General features: G+C 32.0%; 1 protein-coding gene and 1 pseudogene across 1 annotated transcript; both read left to right on the top strand.

Moving 5' to 3' along the window:
• The first annotated feature begins 556 nt into the window (after nucleotides 1-556).
• LOC127130868 (beta-glucosidase 13) lies at nucleotides 557-6,410 on the top strand. Its single transcript, XM_051059828.1, has 15 exons — nucleotides 557-653; nucleotides 1,167-1,216; nucleotides 1,340-1,465; nucleotides 1,586-1,655; nucleotides 2,089-2,135; nucleotides 2,463-2,538; nucleotides 3,488-3,565; nucleotides 3,689-3,776; nucleotides 3,911-4,151; nucleotides 4,423-4,538; nucleotides 4,695-4,909; nucleotides 5,111-5,145; nucleotides 5,244-5,346; nucleotides 5,456-5,549; nucleotides 6,230-6,410. Exons 1-15 carry the CDS (start codon nucleotides 560-562, stop codon nucleotides 6,408-6,410), a joined length of 1,614 nt encoding a protein of 537 aa, XP_050915785.1. The 5' UTR covers nucleotides 557-559.
• Nucleotides 6,411-10,276: 3,866 nt separating this feature from the next.
• LOC127130867 (E3 ubiquitin-protein ligase At3g02290-like) lies at nucleotides 10,277-11,648 on the top strand (annotated as a pseudogene).
• The last annotated feature ends 9,619 nt before the right edge of the window (nucleotides 11,649-21,267 follow it).

Below are 21,267 nucleotides of genomic sequence, written 5' to 3'. Positions count from 1 at the left end.
TAACAACGTAAGTATTATTAATCTTTGTGTAACCAAGTAATATAATTTAAATATAATAAGTGAAGTTAACTATAAATAATTAAAGAAATGATGATGATGTTGATGATGATGGGAAAGTGGAGATCATAGTTATTTATGACATACTTTAAATAAATTTATCATTTACTCAATTTTTTTATATATTTATTTTAGAAATAAAGTAATATATGCAAATGTATTTTTAACGTGATGTTGTACAATTGTAACACACAAACTATAGTTTATATAAAAGAACAAACTAAATATGTTATTTTGTTGGAAAGTCTAAATATAGTAATATTGGTATTCATCATGATCAAATAAATGTGTGGTCAAAAAAAGGTCAAAGTAATTTCAGACAGCGCAATAATATATTTTTGTTAAAATATTTTAAAAGACTAGTCTGATCATTTTTAAACTAGAAAGTGGTCTAACAGGTTGTCATTGGGTAAAAAGCTATTTTTATTTATTTTCTCAAACTATAAATAAAGTAAAATTTTAAATTTTATATCAAATTTTGGCATTCTCTTCATTGCACAAAATGGAGATTTTGTCAGCTTTGAGAATTTATAAAACTATTATTACAATCTTGTCTCTTGTTTTGATATTCAACATTCCTTCTCAAGCATATGGGTGTATGTATTTTTATTTTTATGATAATAATTCTCTTAATTTAAGCCATTAAGACTTTAGGAAAATTAAAATTACACATATGTAAAACAAAATTCAATTCAATCTTTTATCTTCATCAAACCATGTTAATATTTGTTCCTTCTATATCTACTTATTCATCTCTCATAATTTTAAATATTTATTTGTTCCTAAATATAAGATGCTTTTCAAATTGTTAGATAAATTTATTTGTTTATTTTGAAATATCACTTATTAATATTATAATTTCATCATAAAAAATTAAATTAAGGTCAACATAATATACACAAATGATAATTTAGTAATAGTCATATACATGTTATACATAATAATTATTCAAAATGTTATATAATTATAAATATATAGAGAAAATACTACTTTTTGAGATACAAATAATTTCTTTAAAATTTCAATGATATTTGTGCTCTTCATTTTCTAATATGAATTATTTAACTATTTACATTGTCATAATTGGTTATATTATTTTACGATTGCAGATCTATTTCACAGGCATATGACAACCAAATATGACTTATCTATTTCACAGGTGCTTCTGATTAAATTAATTAGTTTATCCATATATACAATAATATTGATTGAGTCATAATTACTTAATTTTAGTTTTTTTTGTGTTAACATATTTTGTTGTTGTTGTTGTTGAGATTTGTAGATTGGAGAAGGAAATACATATAATCCATATGCCTCTATTTTAAAATTTCTAAATTCTTCAAAATTTCCAAATCGAGAATCATTTCCGCATGGATTTTTGTTTGGTACGGGATCTTCTGCCGTTCAGGTGCATTCTAAAAAGTCATATACACTTAGACATATAGTACCAACTCTGATTAAAAAGATATTTAATAGCTTGAAATTACAAAAGCTACCGTATTACTAAAAAAAACTTTGGTAACATCAGATTGAAGGAGGGTCTCATGAAGGAGGAAGAGGACTTGGAATCTGGGATGATATAGTTGAACAAAACAAAGGTTTGAAACATATACTTATAGTAAGAATACAAATGTAAATACTTTGGTACTTTAATATATTACTAGGTATGTTATCTGATGTTCAATAATTTAATGCTATTTTATCTTTTTCATAGTACTAGTATTCAACAAAACTTCAATTGACCAAAATTTTTTCAAAATTAAATTATCAAATAAAGTTGATAGATGTAATGGAAAACAAATTTTAACAAATTAAAGAAATGACTATAATGAAAGGTGACACTGTCATTTTACATCAATCTCTTATAAAAATTGAATTTCGTTCGGTGGTTAACTTTTATTTTTCTATTTTTCTTAAAATATGTAGTATTGTCATTTGGTTATTTCTATTCATCTTGGAATATAATACTTTGTTATAATGATTAACAATAACAATTTTTTCTTTCTTCTTAACAAATAGGTCGATATTTAGATGCTGATAAATTTTCATCAAAAATTCAACATTATAAACGATATAAGGTGAGTTCACTAAATCTGAATTGAATTTTTTTCTCTTTGGATAGACATTAGATTTTTATTTTCAAATATTATAAGTTAATTATTATTTTGATGAAAGTAAGCATACATCCATCTTTTGTTGGAATTCTTGACCCCAAGTCTCCAAACACCGACTTTACATTATTGCTCTATTTACTATATAGTATTAATTAGAAACAACACCAGTTTTATTGTTAATTAAACATAATAGATTGACAATGTAGAAATAAATTTTTTAAAAATTGTACACCTTAGAATAATTATTTTTTTGAACTGATTTTCATTATTTTAATTTTTATGATCTTGTAGGAGGACGTGCAACATTTAAAGAAGCTTGGAGTAAATTCTTATCGAATGTCCATCTCTTGGAGTAGAATATTGCCAAGTAATTTTTAAAACTAAAATAATATATTTTAACATCTAAAATAAAATAAAAAATATCTAATACACTCTCATATTTCTCAGAAGAAGAATATTAAGTAACGAAACATTTGAGTTATGTTTTGTGCTTTGGTTCTTCCTTTTATTTATATCTTTTAGTCTAAAATAAGTTGTGTTTGAGTATAAATTATTTTTTCCTAACATATTTTTGTAATTGTCTTTACTTTAGTTCGATCTTTATATTTATTTTGCATCACATCATTAATTAATATCTGAAGCGGAGAATATTAAACAAAGTTTGAATTTGGAAATTAAGCAAGGAATCTCATTTTTTTATGATTTTTTAAAATTATAAATTATAATTTTTCTCATTAAAATTCTTTTTAGGTTTTACTTTTGTCTTTTAAGCTTGTGTTCTATTTTTTTCCTCTTAAGATACAAAATTTAGATACTTTAATCTATAAATACAAAGAGAATTTCATATATTTAAGTTGGCTAGATTATACTTTTATTCCACTGACTTATTTATAGATTTTAAATTTATTCTTTAATTTTTTTTTTCATTTTAAATGTTAGATATTTTAGCTCTTTTTCTTCGATACTCGATTTAAATGAATATAATATGTTATACTACCTTTGTTCCTGTATATAAGAGACAACTCATTTTTTAGATTCATTGAATAATCAATGTATCTAGTCTATAAACCGACCAAATACATTGGTTATTCTATAATATGTTACCTTTATGCTAATTTTGTAAATGATTCTCCATAGTGTTGTCTTTCTTCCCGAAATTAAGGTTTGATGTTTGTTGTTATTGGTACTAAAGATATGAGAAAAATAATAATTTTCAAATGCCCAACAATTAGGGATATAATATATTATTTTCCTGAAATACTTAATAATACTAATACATTTATCTTTTTCTTTATTTTTAATGATCGATTATGTAGATGGAACTTTGGAAGGAGGTATAAACCAAGAAGGTGTCAACTTCTACAACAACTTGATTAATGAATTACTCAAAAATGGTATGGTTCGAAGTATCTAAAATTCATTGTAATAATCAGATTTAACGAGTATTTTATTAAAAATAAAATGCATACACTTTTTTTGCGCTTTTACATTATCCATTTTTTTTACTATATGTGTAGGTATTGAACCTTTTGTGGGTATCATGCACTTTGACTACCCGTTAGCTCTTAAAGAAAAACATGGTGGCTTCTTAAATCGTTCCATTGTGTAAATTTTCTTAATATCATATCCTCTTGATATTTTATTTTCGATTAATTTATTTAACCTTAAAGTTAGTGTACACCAGATAATGGAATTTAAACATTTATGCTAATATTATTTATGTAAAAAATAAATTTCAGAAAATATTACAAGGATTATAGTAAGCTCTTATTCAAAACATATGGAGATCGAGTAAAACATTGGACTACAATCAATGAGGCAGAATTCACTGCTATAGTTCAATACATGTTCAATATTGATAATTTATCTACTGATCAAGCGTGCACAAGTACTAAAATATGTACACAAGTATATACTCTACTTCATAACTTTCTTCTTGCCCATGCTACAACATCAAAGTTATACACAACAAAATTTCAAGTAAGACATATTTTAGGTATTCTATTTTACATATATATATATAGTATGAATGTTAGCTTAAAATATATGTAGATTAACAATTGAGATTCACAACATAGTGAATGAAATACAACTCATTGATAAAAATAATAATAATAATAGTTACATTTGATTTAGTTAAATTTAAAAAAATACATTGGCAATTAATAACATTAATTAAAGGTCTATAAAATAAGGAGAATGATATATAAGAAATAAATTATTGTTATTTTTTATTGAATATTTGATATAGGCAATACAAGGGGGAGAAATTGGACTTGCTCTTTCATCAGGAAGGTATGTTCCCTACAGTTCTAACCCAGAAGATGTGGTTGCTGCTCAAAGACTAATGGATTTCTATTGGGGATGGTTAGTCTGTTTTGCTTACCTTACTAACAGCACACCATGTGTGCATTATCATAAGTTCAATGTTATGTTTATTTAAATTTTATATATCTTCTTTAAATTGGTAATTACATATACATATAAAAAAAATATTTAGCTACATTATATTTCAATGTGTAGGGTTTTAGATCCCGTGTTCCATGGAGATTATCCAAAAATAATGAAAGAGTTGGTGGGGAATAGGCTACCAGAATTTACTAAAAAGGAGAAACGTATGTTAAAAGGAAGCACAAATTTTATAGGGATAAATTATTATACTTCTCACTTTGCTAGACACGAACCAAATATAACCAAGATTATGGCGGACAATTATGATGCTTTAGCAGTTTCAGAAGGTAAGTTTTTTCTTAAATTGAATTCTACTTTTAAGCAGGAAAAAATGGTACACAAAATATATCGTTGTAAAAAAAAGTCAATTAAGGTGACATCACAAATTCTGCACCAATCAAATTATTCTTATCTTACATGTAAGTTTACAATAAATTGTACTGATTAATTATGAACTATTTTTTTTTGTCATTACTTCATAATTGCAGCTTCTGATGCAGAAGGAAAAATCCTTGGTTTCAAGGTGAGAAAATAAAAAAAAAACTTAAAATAATGACATATGTTAGGAGAATAGCATAATTATGATATTTTTAATTTTTGTTCAATGTTAATAACTTATAGGATCAATATGGTTGGAACAATGTTTATCCCGAAGGATTATATAATTTCTTAATCTATATTAAGGAAAAGTACAAAAATCCTAAAGTCTACATCACTGAAAATGGTTGGTGGTACTTTTTTTTAATCATATTTATAATATTATGACTAATATCTATAATTTATGGTACTAAAAGATTAATCAGTAAAAATTTTATGAAATCATATTTATGTAGGTATTGCTTCTTCAAAAATCTCAAATCCATTAAAGGACGAACACCGAATTGCTTATGTTGCCGCACATTTAAATGCTACTAAGACGGCAATAAAGTAAGTCACTTTTACTTATCCATAAAATTATATGGATAGTAAATAAATGTATCATGATACATTTGATTATTCTTAGAATTGAATGTATTCCTCTTAGTTATTAATCATGCACATATATTTTATTTATGTATGATCTGATTTTGCTTTTGTGAGGACCTTTTATTTATATTTATTATATAGTGTTTATATATCACATACATTATTAACATTCTTACTTGTGTAAAGAGAGTAATAAAAAATTCAAAAATATTTCTTAACTATATTGTATTGTTTTTACTATGAATTGATTTAAGAATATTTTGAAATAAAAAGAATGAAATTTTAACTTGTTTAATTATAATAAAGGTCAATGATTTTGAATTGATAGAAAAAAAGTGGTTTTACATAGTTGCTCAGTCATGTTCATATTTGGATATTGTGTTGAGATAGTTTAAAATATGATCAAATAAATTGGCATTGTATTAAAACATAATTGAATGACTATGTAATCATTTAAATTGTCTGAAAATAAATTTTATGCAATTTCTTAAAGTTTTTTAATTTTTTCAAAAGTATATTGTTGACTATAAGTACTTATTGTTTTTGGTTCTAATATAAAAACTCAATCAAATTTAAAGTAATGAAACTTGAAAAATATCGGTATGACTCATCTTAAATATTTTTTATGTTTAAATTGATAGTGATGGCGTAAACGTTCAAGGTTACTTTTTATGGGCAGCATTTGATACATTTGAATTTCAAGCGGGTTATTCTGGAAATTGGGGTCTTTATCATATTGACTTTAATGATAGTCTCAAGCGTATACCGACTAATACAGCAAAATGGTACAAAGAATATCTTACATGTGATTTGAGACACTAAAGTATACCTTTGATTGAAATCATCATGGAAGGAAAGTAGAACATTATAAATGGAGAAGTGAGACACGAATCTCACTTCAAATGTTATTGTATGTAATATTATTTATTTCTTTTATTGTGATTTAGAGTTTTTTAATGCATTTATATATGTCGTTGAAATTTATACTAGTGCATATACTCATGTGATGCATGTGACGCTATACCCCAAAATCATTTAGTTGTTGATATTTATCTAAAAAAATTATTTTAAATAAATGAAAATTGAAAAGGATAAAATCTTTTAATTAATCAACTTCAAATAAAGAGTAATACAATATTAATTATAACAACACGCAATAGTTTTCATCATTTAATAATAAAAAAATCATAAAATCTCACGTGCCATGGATACAACTTGAATTAACAATGAGCATTAGGATAAGTTTCCCAAATTTTAAGAATATTTTAAAAATTAAAATTCTTGTGAAGGCATGCGCTCTATTTTATAGACCACAGTTACATGTAGATATTTCATAAGTGAGAATTCAAGTTCAAACCATATAAGAAAATAAATAACAATAGAGTCAAATGTTCAATATCTTGCATTTGTCATATCAAATAACTATTAACAACATCACACAAATATAATCATTACTATCATTTAATAATGAAGACTTTTACTTCAACAAATCAACGACTAAAGGATGGTCAATGTCACTTAATTAAATTATTGACAATTATCCACTTTGAGCCTGTTATCGTAGTATTTGCAATAAAAGTATAGGTATTTGTTTTTATTGTTTTCACCTGGACTGATGCGATTATCAAAATTCATTCAATCATTTTTACAATTTTAAGAAAAGTATTTGAATATTTTGTTTAATAACTAGGTTAACGTATCAATGAATGAAAATAAGTTTTAACATCGTGGTGTTCTTTACTTTCCGCACTTTACCACTTTTTATCACATAAGCAACTCAAGAAAGTAAAAGTCATAAACCGTCAAAAATTCGGAAAATAGTCTAAGTGCCTCATTCACCCCCTCTAAGGCACTCCTTAAACTTACAATCTCTTTCGAATATAACCATACCAACAATATTTAATTTCCATTTAATTGTTACGAATTATTCTTTGGTTTAATTTCCTTCCTTCTATTTTAAAATGTTTTTGTGGTTTAGCTATATGGAATAGTTGATGTTTTTATTATTTATAAAAAAATATTTTATTCCTTTAGACAAACTATTTCTAACAATACTATAATTAGTGCATATAGATAATATTTAATTTTTATTTCTAACAATACTATAATTAGTGTATATAGATAATATTTAATTTTTATTTCAATTGTTATGAAGTTTTATTTTTTATTTCTTTCTAATTGTGGCCAATAATAATATATGATTCCACATTCATATTTAATAATTAATGACTTATTAAAAAATTAAAATTTATTTCTCACTATTTTAATTATTTATCAATCCAAATTCTGACTCTAAATAAAACGGAAGCTCCATTTTACAATATTAGTGACATTATCACCAATCAGAATTTTAATTTTGTAGTTAGTATCAGATTTAAAAAAATCAAATTGAATCTCAATGTCTTACTATTTATTAATTATCTATCAATCTAAATCTTCAACCTATAATTAAGGACTATTAGAAATTTTGAAATTATATTTCTTACTTATTATTGATGATAATTATCTACAATTCCAATTTCTAACTGAACAATTAATGTAATATTAAAAATTTTGAAAGTGTTTTTTTCATTATATTTTAGTACAATTATTATTGCGTTATAATTGCCAATAAATCAATTATTCTCTTTGAATAAAAATAAATTATAAATTTAACCATGAAATTATTCTATTATCTATTATTCAATCATTAAATTTTTAACACACAAACTAATTGATAAATTTTAGTATAATTCTTATATTATATACAATTACATCGATCTTTTTTATTACTCCTTAAAATTTAAGTTATTCTCAAATGTCCTAATAAACTCATATAATAGTTATTCAAATAAATTCACTCAAAAAGAAAATTCTATCAAAATAATCAATTAATTTTCTCTATTACTCTTAAAATTTAACCTTTTTTCAAATATGTGTTTATAAAACTACATATAATAATTATTCAAATATAATTATTTAAAAATTACTCAATACAAAAAATCTAAAATTTTGATAAAGTTTAAAATTTCATATACAGTGACATTAATATATTATAGATGATCTGCGCAACGCGCGGGTTATATTCTAGTATAGATAAATAGGAAGAAAAATAAAGGAACAAATTACAAAATGTATCCACCAAAATATGAAAAAACAAAAGGAAAGTAAAAAGGACTAGAGGTGCACTACAATCCTAAAAAACCACCAACCAAAAGGAACCTCCTAAACAATTGATAACATTATTGGAGAAAAGACCCCGACCCCTAAGAAAAAGCATATGAAAAAGGAATATGGAAATACTAAAAGAATATCATAAGCATAAATCAACAAAAACTTACAAAACATCTCTTAAAGCAAAAAATGACCTACCATCTCGACTATACTGATTTAGGAAGAGAATAGATTATGACATCTAGTTTTAAAAAGTGCAAGAGTAAAATAAGGTCTTCCTTAAAAATAATTTTCCAAAAGATAAAATGATCAAACCCACAATTTCCTCCAAGGTCATTGTCGCACCTCAAGAAATAGAATCATTTTAGAATTTTCAATTAGAACACACCATAGAGTGCCAAATTAGAATCAAATCAACTTAGTCATATACCTAAACCATAAGGACCTAATCAGCTCAAACATCACACATTTCTCTCTTGAGATCATTCATTACTATCATACCCCGATTTTGGCCCTGAAAATTTTCCCAATCAATCATTCATTTGCATTCCTCCTCATGACCATTTCATCTGGTCATGAGGCTGTCCACCCACTTTTTTTTGTTTAGACATTGCCATCATTTGTCGTTCCATAACTTTCGGATTGTCACCTTTTCATTTGACCTTAGATGTTTGATCTCCATAGTCGAGTAAGACTTAGAATCTCTTTCTCATTTGATAGGATCTGGTGGAATATCATGACTTTCATTCTTATGTCTAAATCCAATCCACGTTTTGTCTTCCTCATAAAACATTATCTTTTTTTGTTCCAATATATTATCCATGTGACGTTTGCTTTTACGTTGTCATATTCTTAGTACTCACTCCTTTTTCAATGAATTTATGTGTCGAGTGCAAAACGTTGTTGTTTTTGGTCATCATACGTTTCAATATCCATATCTTAAGTCCATTTTTTAAATCCAAGTTTCATTCCAAATCCATTATCTATTTTTCTTATTTGTATCCATTCAAATAACCAATCATCCAATTTCACATTACAATTAATCCATAAACCTTTTAATGGACGTTTTCATTTACAATATTATTTATCAATAAAGAAATAAAACAAGCAGGATTTTGGCCATTATACCTTGTGAGCAAGGTCGACTGGACATGGCAATTTTACACTACAAACAAGTTGTTACATGTGACCCCAGATTTTGGAAGCTTACAATAATTTAGGTTTTGCTTTGAGAGATGTAGACAGGGTGGAAGTGTTCCATCCAGCGTTTGGCAGGACAAGATTTCAAATGCTAATAAAAGATTGCTACTAGAGTTACAAAATAATCAATTTGCAAACATATCAGGCGCTACTAATCTTCCTCCAAATGTCACACTCTTGCTTGATGGGAATCCTCTGTGCTCAGATAACACATTCAATCAGTTCTGTAAACTTGAAAGAGCTCCACATTTCAATGCATTTGAGGAATATTTGACTTCTAATCTTAAGCTATATGCCAATCAACTGAGCTATGCTTTTGAGTGGCTAGTAGGACCATGATTGCTAATGATCTTGAAGTTTTTTTTCCTGAATATGTTGATAACAATAGCTCGCGCACTTTCTGTTCAAGTGAAATCCAACGGATCAGAAACATGTTCACTAGATGGGTCATTCCTAATCGTGATTTGTTCAGGACTGAGACCTCGTCCAATTCAGGCCTAAGCACAGGTGCTTTGTTTGGTATGATCTTAATCCAACTGTCAGCAAGCATCCGCTGTTGTCATTCTCTCCCCGAAGTTGCCGCTTCCATCACTTGAATCTCCGACGATATTGTTATTATTTGTGTGGCCTTCATGCTGTGTAGTTGTGCTGCTGGAAGAGAATCCACAAACAGTCCTACTCAGTCACATACATTGCAATATGAATTAGGGACATCAAAGAGCTTCCTCCACACCGACTGGCTGAAATAAGAAGATTATATGAAGACTACAAAAAGAAAGAGAACAACAACAAAATACAGCATCGCTTCAATTTCATAGTTTCATAGCAATTCTCGCCAAAAAAACCAAACTTTCACCTCAAAACTTCTGTATACTCTTCTCAATTTCACACTTCCAGGTGAGCAAGATAAACGGTGTTCTTATCCATGTTGCAAGTGTATCTGAACTTATGAAGGATGGAAAACATAGTTGGTGCGATGTTGTCGGACACTATTTTTCTCCAAAAAAAAAACATGCATGTAACACCATCTAGTTTCTATTGATTGGTTGAAGAGTAGGAAAGATTAGAAGCTGGTTGGAATAGTGGGCTCTGTTTACTGTTGTTTGAGCTGCGATGATGTAGAAGATTATGTGAACCCAAATAATCCTGCGTGTAGGAACGACATGTGTCTCAGTTGCTTGGTACATAATCTTTTGAATGTGTGTGCATCAATATTCCGAAGAGGCGAAGCACTTTCAATTTCTTCATCTCTTTAAGGAACAACATCCATGACATCTGTAGCATCACTTGATAATTCTCCATCGGACATGTACCGTTCTCCTCCAAGGCCCTTACCATATGATGCAGAGCCTCTAAACTCAACAGACAAATGGAATGAATGTGCCCGAGAAGATGAATTGAAGATATACCGTTCTAAGTCTGCATCAAGAACTTTCATCAGCAAAATACACACTTGGAGTTGGGCTTGTTTACACGTCATCATCAGAAGAAGAGGATATCTGTCCAACTTGCCTTGAAGAATACACTAAAGAGAATCCCAAGATAATGACAAAATGCTCTCATCATTTTCACCTTAGCTGCATCTATGAGTGGATGGAGAGAAGTGACAACTATCCAGTTTGTGGAAAGGAGATGGAATTCGATGAGACAATATACTCTTGATAATCTGGAGGTGGATAAAGGCAACATCTAAAGATAGTAGTCAGGCTGCAGTGAAAAGAAAAATCACTAAGAATCAAAGAGAATTTGAATTTGAAGTCAGTATTCTAGGAATAATTCAACACAAAAAATACCGTGTATCCCGTACTTGGGATGGATCTACTGATCTGGAAACTATTAACACGCAGCAAGTTCATTCAAGCACTTCTGAAAATGCCATGAATTTGTCTTCGGATGTTCATGGTTTGCCCAAAGCTTCGGTATCGGATGCTGAGATCAAGCCAAATGATCTACCTTATCATAATGGTGTTGAACATGTCCATGCTTCATACCTCAAACCTGCGGGTTTTGTCTCCAAACAAGAAAAATAAAGTGCGCATCAGTTTAATAATAATAATTAGACCATGCTACGAAACTGTTACTATCATGTCAAGTTTGGAACATAAGAAAGCAAGCTATTGATAGAAAGTTCTTTGAATAAAACAAAGACAAAAGGAAAGGTTCTAAAACTTACAATCTCCTACACACACTTTAGTGTGTCTGCTGTTGGGAGGATCGTGACCAATTGTTCAAGGAAGTAGAAGGGATTATCAGAAGGCATATTAACATGTCGGTTCTCCCTAGTGTCCAATCATTCCATGAAATAGCATATCCACTGTGGTTGACATCAGCTATCTGTGAGATTTGGTTCGCGTTATCCGGGATTTTGGATCAGTTTCCAAAGTGGTCGCCCATTAACCGTGAGATTTATCTTGACAGGCTTGCTATAAGATATGATCGTGACGGAGAACCATCACAGTTGGCCTTTATTGACGTTTCCGTCAGTACAGAGAACCCTCTCAAGGAGCCGCCTCTTATCACTGCAAATACTGTTTTGTCTATACTCTCCGTTGATTACCCTGCCGACAAGGTTTTCTGCTATGTATCAGATGATGGTTCAGCTATGCTGACTTTTGAAGCCTTATCAGAAACAGTTGAGTTTGCAAAGAAGTGGTTGCCTTTTTGCAACAAACACAATATTGAGCCTAGTTCCCCTGAGGCTGATGAAAGAAAATTGCCATTACAGTTAACAATTGTAGGACGCCTCGATGTTGCGTCATCTGCTCAGGACCTTCCCATGCTGTATGGTTATAAATCTGGCATATCATTTGTTTGCTGCATGTTTGAAATTGTTGCATATCAACCAGCATTTCACGCTCCGGACAACGCTGAAGTTATCAATAAAATAAGTAGATCCGCTATTTCTCCATTGCCAATTGCTCACTCTCCCACACTGAAGCAATTTATCAAGAGCATGTTGAGGAAAAATCCTGAACACAGACCAACAGTGGCTGATTTGTTGAGACATGCACTCAACATCTCAAATGCCGGCACACTATGCTGATAAGAAGCACTTGCCGCATCAAACGGTGGACTGTACCAATAATGAGCGTTTGCCATGAGTAAAACCGACTCTCCATTCTCAAGTTCAAAAGCAAAGAGCTTCCAGATGTCCTTGCTCTCGACGAAGCCACACCAGAACCGTGTCAAAATAGTTATGCGATATCGCGCCGACACCAATTTAACCCACAAACAAATCATGTCGCTTGCAAACCTCAGCTGAAATTCAACCCGGTGACGTATGTCCTGCAAGTATCAGCAACAGATGAAATTAACACGACCATGTACCATTCATTCAAGAAAACGTATGCTAAAGTGGTTTCGCAACAGTGATTTACCTGTGGTAAAAAGTTAGGATGAGAGTTGAGGGGGGACCATTAAGCTTGAGCAGACAATTTTCAGAATTCCCGCTCTACTACATGGACAGTTGCCTTAGCTCCTGGTCACTACCAATAGTACGGAAAAGCAGACGAGAGGGACCACCAGCTTGAGCGAAGACAAAAACCTCCAGCATCCTCCGTACGGACAGCCTCCACTACACAACAGGAAACACAACAGAGAGGTCATATATAAAAGAGATTACTATTCACAAGGGAACCCTAAATTTTTTTGGAGGAGCGGCTACTGTTCAAAAGCAAAAAACCCTAAAAACTTTCAATACGAAAAAGAGAATTAGCCAAAAACCCTAAGATTCTCCTCTGACAGCGAGACGCTAAAAACCAGAAAGGATAGGATCCGAAGAAACAAGAAGAGTGGAAGAACACATACCTATTCATCTACCTCTGAAGAATCTCGAGCTGGTAGTTCTTTTTCTCTTCTTTATCATGTCATACTTGGATTCATGTTGATGCCACCGAATGTATTACAATGTATGTGTAATGTTTTTTTTCACGCTTGATTCATTTCTCTATAAGTGATTGTCCCTTCTTGTTTTTCAGTATTCAAGGTCGACCCTATCTGTTTAGGGTTCATGATTTTGATGATGTCGTTTGCCTTTGCGTGCTTTTAGTGTTGGGTTTGGTTTGTGATAGGAGTAACGGTTTAGGTTTAATCTGTAAGTTTGCTTTTGTTTCGAGTGAGGAAGGAGATGAATGTCTCAAGCAGAAAAGAAGATTTGAGGCGGAAGTGATTATTCTCACCGTCTGTTGGTGTTTTTTATTTGGATCTCATCGAGGCTTTAAGGCCATTAATTACATTGCCTTTCCGAATCCCAAAGTCGGCTGCTTTGTTCGGCGCTCCCTTACGTTCGTCCAAGTTTCCATGTGACTATTGTACTTCCCTGCCATTTTCGCGCTTGGACTTTGCTGAAGTGGGCCTCAACTACCCAAGTTGAGATTTAGGTTCATGGGCCTTAAACAAACTTAGCCCATGTTTGGCCTTTCTCGTTTTCTCCCTTCGGGAGTTTTCAGTTAGAACATAGTTTTTGTGGGTCTTAATCTAGCAGTAAGCAGGTCTTGGCCTGATGGAGATGGAGATAATCCCCCTTCTCTTTGGTCCTGGGTTCGATACTCAGTTGTGTCGTGTTGGTTCTCCAATATTTTTGACTGTCTCATATTTTCCTTTAATTCTCACATTTAATTATCTAGTCTTACTACTTAACTAACATGTTTCTATTGTTTATTCATTTTTTTATTATTTTATTTTTAATATGGCTTAGGCGATTATTCTTTCTTTGGGATTTATGTAAATTATTTATCTTTTATGTGTGAGGATCATGATAAATCATTTCATTTTCCTTGATAAAAAGAAAAACCATTCAAAAAAATAATAATGATAAATATCGCCTGATTCTCGATTCGACGTCGAGCCCATTTCCATACCCTTGTAAGTCGATTGCTTTTAAGCATCGCCATCAACCTCACATGGCTTACTCTTGGGCCTTCTTACAATGAGCTCTTAAGCAACATCAACTTAACTTTCAATAATTTCAAACCTCCGTACTTTGATTATTTTAATCCAATATTCAAAATTGTTTTCTAAATAAAAGCGTGAAGAAAAAGAATATCCTGGAGGGAATATCCAGTTATAATCCCGAATATTAGGCTCAAGCTGTAAGAGCTTGCAAGCCATAAATATTCGTCTTCCCTTCCACACTCTAATATTCAAATCATTTTCTAAATAAAGCGTGAAGAAAAAGATTATCCTGGAGGGAATATCCAGTTATAATCCCGAATATTAGGCTCAAGCTGTAAGAGCTTGCAAGCAATAAATATTCGTCTTCCCTTCCACACTCTAATATTCAAATCGTTTTCTTAATAAAACGTGAAGAAAAAGATTATCCTGGATGGAATATCCAGTTATAATCCCGAATATTAGGCTCAAGCTGTAAGAGCTTGTAAGCCATAAATATTCGTCTTCTCTCCAAAATAGTTATGAATATCTAAACCATTTTCTTAATAAAGTTGGAATTAAAAGATTACCTGGACGGAATGTCTAGTCGTAATCCCGAATATTAGGCTCAAGCTGTAAGAGCTTGCAAGCCGTAAATATTCGTCTTCTCTTTAACACTCCAAATATTCAAATCTTTTTCTTAATAAAGTTGGAAGAAAAAGATTACCTGGATGGAATATCCAATCGTAATCCCGAATATTAGGCTCAAGTTGTAAGAGCTTGCAAGCCGTAAATATTCGTCTTCTCTTTAACACTCCAAATATTCAAATCTTTTTCTTAATAAAGTTGGAAGAAAAATATTACTTGGATGGAATATCCAATCGTAATCCCGAATATTAGGCTCAAGCTGTAAGAGCTTGTAAGCCATAAATATTCGTCTTCCCTCCAAAAAACATTCGTAAATATTCGAATCATTTTCTTAGCAATATTGGAAAGAAACAGACTGTCTGGGTGGAATGTCCAGACGTAGTCCCGAGTATTAGACCCAAGCTGTAAGAGCTTGTAGGTCACAAGTACTCGTCTTTCAAACTTCAAAATACCTAATTCCTACCGTAATACTTTTTCAATAAAGATGGAAAAGGAACATGGTGTATACCGTGCACTCCTGAGACTAGGATTCGAGATGTATATCTCGCTCATCCAAGTTCTCGCCATTATTCAAAACACATCAAACCAATCAATTTTTTCCTCGCCGCCGTGCGATTGATCTCTTAAGCCTTTTCACAAACGAAAGGTACTTTGTTTCAAAACAATGCAAGGCAATGTTTCTCCACCTGTTTTGGGTAGTCCAACAATGTTTTCGTCGATTTGACACAAAGTAGCTTTCGCTAAAATCGACCAACAAACAAACATTTTTCTACCCAGAACTACGTAAGCCTTGATTTCTCTTTTGAGATACGTAGGAGCAGGATTCGTAAATCTTTTCAGGCCCACTAATAAAAAACTTAGGTTTAGTCCTTCGTCAAAAATCCAAAAACATTCTCTTCTCATCCTTTCTTTCTTTCCCACCTAATAATTCGAAAAGCCTAATATTTCAACTGACACTAACGCACACTGTAGCGGTGTAATCGTCACCATTGGAAATATTAACTAGATCCAAGGTAAATCATACAAGGTTAGAGTCCCCACCGCACTTCTATTTATCCAAAGGAATGGCTAGAAAGCGAACAAAAGCCTAAGAAGTTTTGCAAAGAAAACTAATAAAAGGTCAGAGATCTGGGTAAGGGGGTAATTATGTTGTGGGAAGGTGTTAGGCACCCACAACATCCTAGGTACTCCTAGGGAACCCTTTTCACAACTTGTTGCAAAAAGTTATTGTTTATGAAATATTTATTGTGCAAACATGGAGGAAGAGGTGAGAAAAGAATGTACAAGTTTATTATTTTTGTGTTTGGATGGATGAACCCATTGCCTACGTACCTTTTCATGAAAGATAAGGATTAAAACGCCGTAGTTCGGCTAAAAGATTTCCAAAAAGTGAGTGGATTGATTTTAAACAAAAGGCTTAAGGTCTTTCATTATCAAAGGGAGAACACTCGACCTATACAACCACAAGTCCACCATGTGAGAATAGCTTCGACATGCTAGTGAGGGATTATGCCCTATAATAAGCATGGAAGTCTTACCATTCAATCACTAAGGACAAAAGGTGAGATTCACATCAACCACTAAGATAATTCAGATCTACGGCTAATGTGTGAAAACTTGATTAAGAAGTGGACAAGGCCACAAAAGCAATTGAGTGAGTGAAATTAACCAATTAGAAGTATTCACAAACAAGTCAAAGTTGATTTAAAGTTCAATTCAGAAGTAGTGTTATGAAAAATGAATTTTGAAAATCAAAGGCCTAAGGCCTAGGTTTCTAGTTTTGAAAACAAGTGAAAATGTTTGCACAAAAGTTTTCTGGTTTTTTGGGTTAAGGATGAAAATATGGGTCAAGGTTAAGCAAAAAGGTGGGAGGATGAGGAACAAAACTTCATTAGGAGTTCCTTTCTTGAGATCATATGTAGATGATCCAAGTGGTTCCTTTGGAATAGGCAACAAAAAGCAGTAAGCAAAAGCAAATAAGCAATGGTCTCATAAGAGAGCAACAAAACTGGAAATGGAGTGCCAATCAATGGTCTTATATCCAACTCCAAAACAAATGGGAAACAGATAGCCAATCAATGGTCTTACATCTAACTCCACAAAACAAATGGGAAACAGATAGCCAATCAATGGTCTTACATCTGACTCCACAAAAGAAACAAAACAGGAAATGGAGTGCCAATCAATGGTCTTATATCCAGCTCCCCAAAAGGAACAGGAAACAAATAGCCACTCAATGGTCTTACATCTGACTCCTCAATTAAAGCAAATAACAAATGCAAAAGCAATATGCAAACAATATACAAAAGCAACACAAGCAAACACATCAATCAATTAGCACACTCTATACACAATCAATAGGCTCAGACGAAGTTGGGCTTTAGTCAAGGGGTCATATCAACCTTGACAAACAAGCCAATATTGTTATGGGTGATAAGGCTCTTAACCACTGACATTGACCGTCAGGGTGAGCAGATGAAATGGGAGATGAGGATTAGACCTCATAGCTCTCAACCCTGGCCTGGGTGAGCTTGAATCAAAGAAGGTGTGGGAGTCCAGAATGAGGAACTCTATTCCACATGACTGACTCTATACAAGATCTTGGGTGTTTATTCAAATGCATCAGCATGTAGTGCGAGCATAATGAAAGACTCAACTGAATAGCAGGGGATTGATTGCAAATCCCTTCTATCTGCCAATTGCCTCTTCACTTAGGAGGACTTAAGTCACATGCCTCGACAATGAGGTCTTTAGCACAAAATTAAACAATCAAAGACATTGCCTCTTAAGGAGGACTTCAGCTAAATGCCTGCCAAAAGAAACGACAGGGCTTCCAGACTACATGGAGTTAGAGAGGTTACCTAAGTGGTATACCAACCACAAGCAAAGCAAAGCTCAAGTAATGAGCTTAAAGCGACTTATGTACCTGTGTGAAAAACCAAACAATCAGTATAGTGTTCAGACAAACAACCAACAGACAACAACAGTGGTTTCCAATATGCACAACAAAGCAAGTCCTAAAAGGCAATCACTCAAGTGAGTCCACCACCAAAGGACCTATAACACAACAAAGGTTAGTTAAACAAAGTGAATTGCATCTCAAGCAAGGAGATCACATCATCCATTAGGACTAATTGCTTGAACCTGAAATGCAAAGCTCAAAAGGTGAGTACAAACCACTAGTGCAAAGACTAGGGTCAAAGGCAAAGCAAAAAGTCAAAACAGAAGTGGATATTCAACATGAAGCATATTTAATCACATGAGAACATGTCCTAAAAAGGACCAAGTCTAAAGCATAAAGCAAGGTCATCACATGAGCAAGATATGGCAATGGCAATTACAATGCACACAATTGGACATCAAGCATGAAAATTCCATATTAAAACAGAAATGAATCAAACAATCATAAAAAAATTTATGTGCATACAACATGTTAGACACAAGCATCATGCAAAAAATTGGAATCAGAAAAGCTCAATTGACATGGCAATGAAAATGAACAAGATCAACATCAAAATGTGTGACACATATTGTCACACCCAAAGTTTATGTGTTTAAAACAGAAATGGAAAATGCTAAAAATGCCAAACCAAATCTCACAAATCATGTAACATGTTGGGAATCAGCATATTAAATTTCATGGCAATTGGACAATTATTGAGCATTCCACAAAAGATTGAATGAAGCATGGTACATTTGCATACATGTTCAAACATCAGTTCACAATCAAAAATCTAGAACTATTCAAATCACACAAATGACATCTAAAAATAAAGGACATCAATACCAACAAGTGAAAAAAATTTGGAAGCAATTTGGATTAATTTCCTATTTTTTATGATTTTTTTGAATTGGAAGAAAATATATGAATTAAAATGTGAAACACATGTTAAAATGTTAATTGAATTGAAATTGGAAAATGCATGGAGCCTGATTCGAACACAGGACATGAAGTCAAAACAAGCGCTGGAAAATAAATGAAATAATCCAGAATAACCACAACATAAGCAAGGATCAAATAGGTGAGCCTTAGGTCATAGCGCGTCCATCAAAACGCCATCGTTTTGGATTAGTGAAGGAAGTAAGTGAAAAATAATTGCTAGCGCATGGACTCGAACAGAGGAAGCGAAAGTGAAAGGCGCTTGCACAGTAAACTTGAAGTGCTGAACCAGAAAAAACCCTAGGCCGGTGGTTAGCGGTGGTTTCCACCGTCTTCTTCGTGGAGACGGTGGCGCTACAGTACCTCATCAATTTTTTTTTCCAGAAACGTGTAAAAATTATACCAATCGAAAGCTTATTCAATGCACAATCCAATCCAGGCTCAATTCACAATAATTCTTCCTAACCAATGCAAATCGAAGAGAAACATTTTGATCTACAAAACTTCTAGTATGCATAACTCATGCAATACTTCACCAAATCAGAATCTAAAAGCATCAGTGTGATCAACATGAAAAGCTCTACCTAAACATAGCAATAGAATGAAGAATCATGAGATTCGAAATCAAACCTTCTTGAAGAGCAGTCAATGGAAACTGTAGATTCAAGGCCTTGCAATGTCCATATCTCCTCTATCACTTGTATATTGAAGCTTTAGGCACGAATTGAAGCTTGAAATGGCTTGGATCTTGATCAGATTTCAACTTCCATCTTCGTGTTCTTGAGCTTGATGTGCTTGATCTTGGCTCGAATTCTTCAAATCAAGGCTTGATCCTTCATCAACCACACTCAATAAACCAGAATATGCAAGAAAATTGCTATGCTATGTGGAGAATTTTGAAGTTTAAATTTGGAGAAAATTTGGAGGGAAAGAAAAATTTGAGATCTAGAATGTGTTATTCTGAAAATTCTGTTATGATTAAGGCTTTATACTATCTCCTAATCACTCTGAAATTGTAATTAGGCCAAGGTTAATGGAAATTAGCAAGATATAAGGTGTAGTGTACAAATGGTAAAATGCACCCTATGCATGGTGAATGAACGTGAACAGTACCATGTGCATGCTCAAAATCACTTAAAATCATCTCATGCACATGTTGGAATTGGAATTTTGTTCATATGATGCACCAAATTTGAATTTCCAACTTTCCCTCCAAAATTTTCATGCATGGACATTTGATCATGTGAGATAATTTCATGCAATGCAATGATGTATTTGAAAAATATGAGTCATAAGGAGCATAATGCAAAAAGAGGCACTCAAATTGGAGCTTTGGATCAAAAGTTATGGCTCTTGGAAGTTCCATGCACACATTGCAATCATTTGATCATAACTCCTCAACCATTCATCAGATGCTCATGATCTTGGACTTTTTGGAAATGGGAGAGAAAGATATTCAACTTTCATGTTGGACAAAAGTTCATTTGAAGCTTCTTTGATGTTGGAAACTCAAGTTGAATTTGGTCTAAAAACTTGCCATTTTTGGAAACTTGAAATTATAGATCACTTTCCATTTTTGGAAACTTTTGCACTGGCTTCAAATTCTTCAATATAGATGTTTGACGTGATGGATAAGCCTTTTTTGAACATGAATGGGATGAAGAAGTTCAATTCCCACACTCAAAGCCTTCAATTGACTTTCAGTTGACTTGCATTGGTCCTTAGATGACCTGAAAATATTCTGATGAACTTGGGCCTTTGCCACTTGATGAATTTGCTTCAAAATGAAACCATAGCTCATATAAGCCCAATATAATGATCAAATGATCCATATCTTAATGAAAATCTCATCTCTTGCACAAAGGATTCACTTGATGTGCCTTGACCTGTTGACTGCTTAAGCTGCAAGTAACAAAGGTTAATGACATA

The sequence above is a fragment of the Lathyrus oleraceus genome, chromosome 3, assembly GCF_024323335.1.
Source record: "Lathyrus oleraceus cultivar Zhongwan6 chromosome 3, CAAS_Psat_ZW6_1.0, whole genome shotgun sequence".
Taxonomy (NCBI): Eukaryota; Viridiplantae; Streptophyta; class Magnoliopsida; order Fabales; family Fabaceae; genus Lathyrus; species Lathyrus oleraceus.
Note: the sequence above shows the minus strand (reverse complement) of the source record. Positions and strands in the feature narration are given on the sequence as shown.

Excerpts from the sequence above, each read along its gene's own strand:
- LOC127130868 (XM_051059828.1), top strand. The coding sequence starts at position 560 with ATGGAGATTTTGTCAGCTTTGAGAATTTATAAAACTATTATTACAATC. Across the intron at positions 2,539-3,487 it reads TTGGAGTAGAATATTGCCAA|ATGGAACTTTGGAAGGAGGT; the intron begins GTAATTTTTAAA and ends TCGATTATGTAG. Across the intron at positions 4,539-4,694 it reads ATGGATTTCTATTGGGGATG|GGTTTTAGATCCCGTGTTCC; the intron begins GTTAGTCTGTTT and ends TTCAATGTGTAG.